Source organism: Cololabis saira, chromosome 18, assembly GCF_033807715.1.
Source record: "Cololabis saira isolate AMF1-May2022 chromosome 18, fColSai1.1, whole genome shotgun sequence".
Taxonomy (NCBI): Eukaryota; Metazoa; Chordata; class Actinopteri; order Beloniformes; family Belonidae; genus Cololabis; species Cololabis saira.
Genome location: NC_084604.1, coordinates 12564490 through 12567612, shown reverse-complemented (window position 1 = coordinate 12567612; position 3123 = coordinate 12564490). Strand labels below are relative to the sequence as shown.

The 3123-nt window shown below is 45.0% G+C and overlaps 1 protein-coding gene across 4 annotated transcripts in view; it reads left to right on the top strand.

Annotated features, from left to right (window-relative positions):
• Positions 1-2770: 2770 nt before the first annotated feature.
• The window catches only part of LOC133464414 (E3 ubiquitin-protein ligase TRIM9), a 68746-nt gene continuing 68393 nt past the window's right edge, over positions 2771-3123 (top strand). For all 4 annotated transcript variants that reach the window (XM_061746367.1, XM_061746366.1, XM_061746368.1 and 1 more), the window contains exon 1: positions 2771-3123. This exon is cut by the window's right edge and continues 507 nt beyond it. In XM_061746367.1, the coding sequence (XP_061602351.1) occupies positions 2821-3123 (303 nt within the window). In that variant the 5' untranslated portion in view covers positions 2771-2820.

Sequence of the window (3123 nt, the reverse complement as noted above, 5' to 3'; positions counted from 1 at the left end):
CAGGTCCAGAAACACGAACATCCCGCAGGTCTGATTCTCCAGCTTCAGTTACAGCAGCCGAGCTTTAAGCCCTGCATTGTTCAAACACTGGCCAGGTTCGACATTTGCTTTCAAATAAACAAAACGACCATGTTTGTATGACATGACAAAACCGACTTTGTCTCTGTGCAGATATTGATAAACCTCAGAAACTTTCAGTTTGTCCATTGCGGATTGCAGGAAGTGGGAGCAGATCAGCTGTCAGTTCTGCTGCTGTCATCACGTTATCATCCCAGTTCTGCACTGAATTCGGGTCGGGAGAGTAACGCCACCTCCAGTTAAAGTCGTAGAACCGTGTTCTCATGGCAAAGACATAGTTGTCGAGAGAAAAAACACACAAACAGCAAGTATTTCGTTTAGGTTTGTGTCCACGCCGTGTCCACGCCGCTGTGTTTATACAGGTAAAAGGCTGCGGAAACCCCTTCCGCCGGAAATGACCCGCATCTATGCAGACGAATGGCAGCGCCCGTGTTTTGGCGCGTAAACTTGTCTATAAGGATAACTAAGCTCCAAATCGTAAGAATCAGTACACCACCCAGCTCTTTTGCTACAATGCTCATGTAACTATGTTTGAGGAGCTTGTTGAAGTCATTGAACTGTCTAGTAAGGGTGACTCCTTGGGATGCAGGCAGGCTCATATCTCCCAGGTAGGCAGGGAGCAACTGGCGATATCCCCAAAAGAGATGGAGAAAGTTGCTGGGGGAACTTAGGTGTCCCTGCTCCCCCTGTTGCACTGCTGTACTAGAACAGACTGCACTCCTTGAGGAGCTTAGGTCAGTGTTTAGAGCAACATATAAGCAAGTCATAAGCATATCTTATATAAGTACAAGTCTGGGACTGTACTTTTCACAGCAGATGACTGCTATAGATGACAACTTACAGAAAATGAACAAACTGAGAGAAGCAAGGCTCTGTCTCGGGGAGCCTGGGGGCTGATTCTTCTAGTTTGCCGCTATTCACATTGGTGCAGGAGATAAGCTACCCACACAGCTATAACCTTCTGTCATGAGTCTTTACAGCAACTTTGCTGACTCACCGACAGACTGATTGACTTGCTTTTTTATTGCATTTCCTTTGAGTATTAATAGAGGCAGAAAACTGCTACTGTGACCCTAAAAATGGGCGCTGCCATGCTTTGGAGAATGCATGGCTGGAAATAATCAGATTTCACTGCTTTAGGATTGTATCTGGAACAAAGTGTTTTTATTCTGTGGTTTTTGGTCTGAATAATGTATGGAGTTCACATAAAATGTAATTGTCTCACATTTTATGTAAATGAAAACATGGAACAAAGGATATCATGTTTTTTATATACATGGGTTTTGATTCTTTTCTTTTCTTATTTTTCTAATTAATGAGGGATTTAAATAAAAGTGATGTATTTTATTTAAACTTCCCTTGTAAATATTGTTAATTTGATTACTCCAATACTTGCTGTTAGTCATGCATAAATAGCCAGTCTTAAACATCATTTCACTGTATTCTGCTTCAGTCAGTGTGCAGGCAATTTTTCAATAAAAAGTTACCAGGAAGTGTATAAAATATCAAAATCTGTAATAGTTTTAAAAGATATAAAAATAACCCGAGTTGCAGTCTTGGCTCCAAATGAGGATCATCTGAGATGAAAACTATGAACTTAACCAGATCTATCAAGTCCAACCACTATGGAGCTAGAACAGTTTCATAATTCACAAATGCACAGGACAAAATTCACAAATGCACAGACCGATTCACAAATGCACACGCCGATCCGCAAATGCACAGGCCGATTCACAAATGCACAGACCGATTCACAAATGCACAGAACAATTCATACGTGCGTAGGACAGGATACACAAATGTATTTTTGATGCACACACAAATATAACCTGATTTACAAACGTTTTTTTGTCTGTGAGCTGCGCTGGATTTGCGTGTGACTTTTGAGACTCTCCTGACGTTACTCGATCCACAAATACATTTTTTTTAACACGGAAGGATCTGCGGAAGGAGCCGTCGGGAGACTGGAGAGCTCACCCGGTGCATCCGAAATGCCATAGCCTACTAAACAGTATACTAAAAAGTATACTTAAGTTCGGCACACTTTTGAGTAAATATCAGTAGTATGCATTAATTCGGACCTACTATTCAGAGCGCACACGTCACTTCACACACATCACAGGAAGTGATGTGTCACAGCAGCAGTAGCAGCACACCGCTCCGCTATTTCCCGTTTATCATGGCTGAAACAAGATGACATTATATAATATTATTATATTTGAATATTATACTTATAACATATATGTATCACTTAGCAACCAAACACAGCTGCATTGCATTGTGGGAAGTTTCTGCTTAGCTAGTGTCCATCAATCCACACTAATACATTTCTCAGGAATGAGTATCTAGCGCATACTTTTGAGTACGTACTAATGTTTCGGACGCACTAAAAAATCTCACATACTGTTTTTGCATACTCATTAGGGTGGAAGTATGGAATTTCGGATGCAGCCATAGTCCTGCCGATGCAGCAACTGATGATGAGAATCATTGTGTGCATCAAAAATACATTTGTGTATCTTGTCCTACGCACGTGTGAATCGGTCTGTGCATTTGTGAATTTTGTCCTGTCCATTTGTGGATCAGTGTGTGCATTTGTGAATTATGAGACTGTTCTAGCTCCAACCACCACCCCTATCCGCGCATGCGCGCAGCTGGGCAGGGAGCTGTCCGCGTCAGTCGGTGCTGAAGCGCGTCCACAGCAGCAGCGTCTCCTCCGCTGCGCCGACACCGACGGGAGAGATGGAGGAAGAGTTGAAATGCCCCGTGTGCGGCTCCCTGTTCCGGGAGCCCATCCTGCTGCCGTGCTCCCACAGCGTGTGCCTGGCGTGCGCCCGCAACATCACGGTGCAGACCCCGGACGGGGAGCCGCCGGCGCAGAGCCGAGCCTCCGGCAGCTCCGACTACGACTACCTGGACATGGACAAGATGAGCCTGTACAGCGAGACGGACAGCGGCTACGGCTCCTTCACGCCGTGCCAGCTCAAGTCCCCCAGCGGGGTGCGGGTGTTCCCCCCGGCCCCGCACCGGCACTGCTCGCTCACC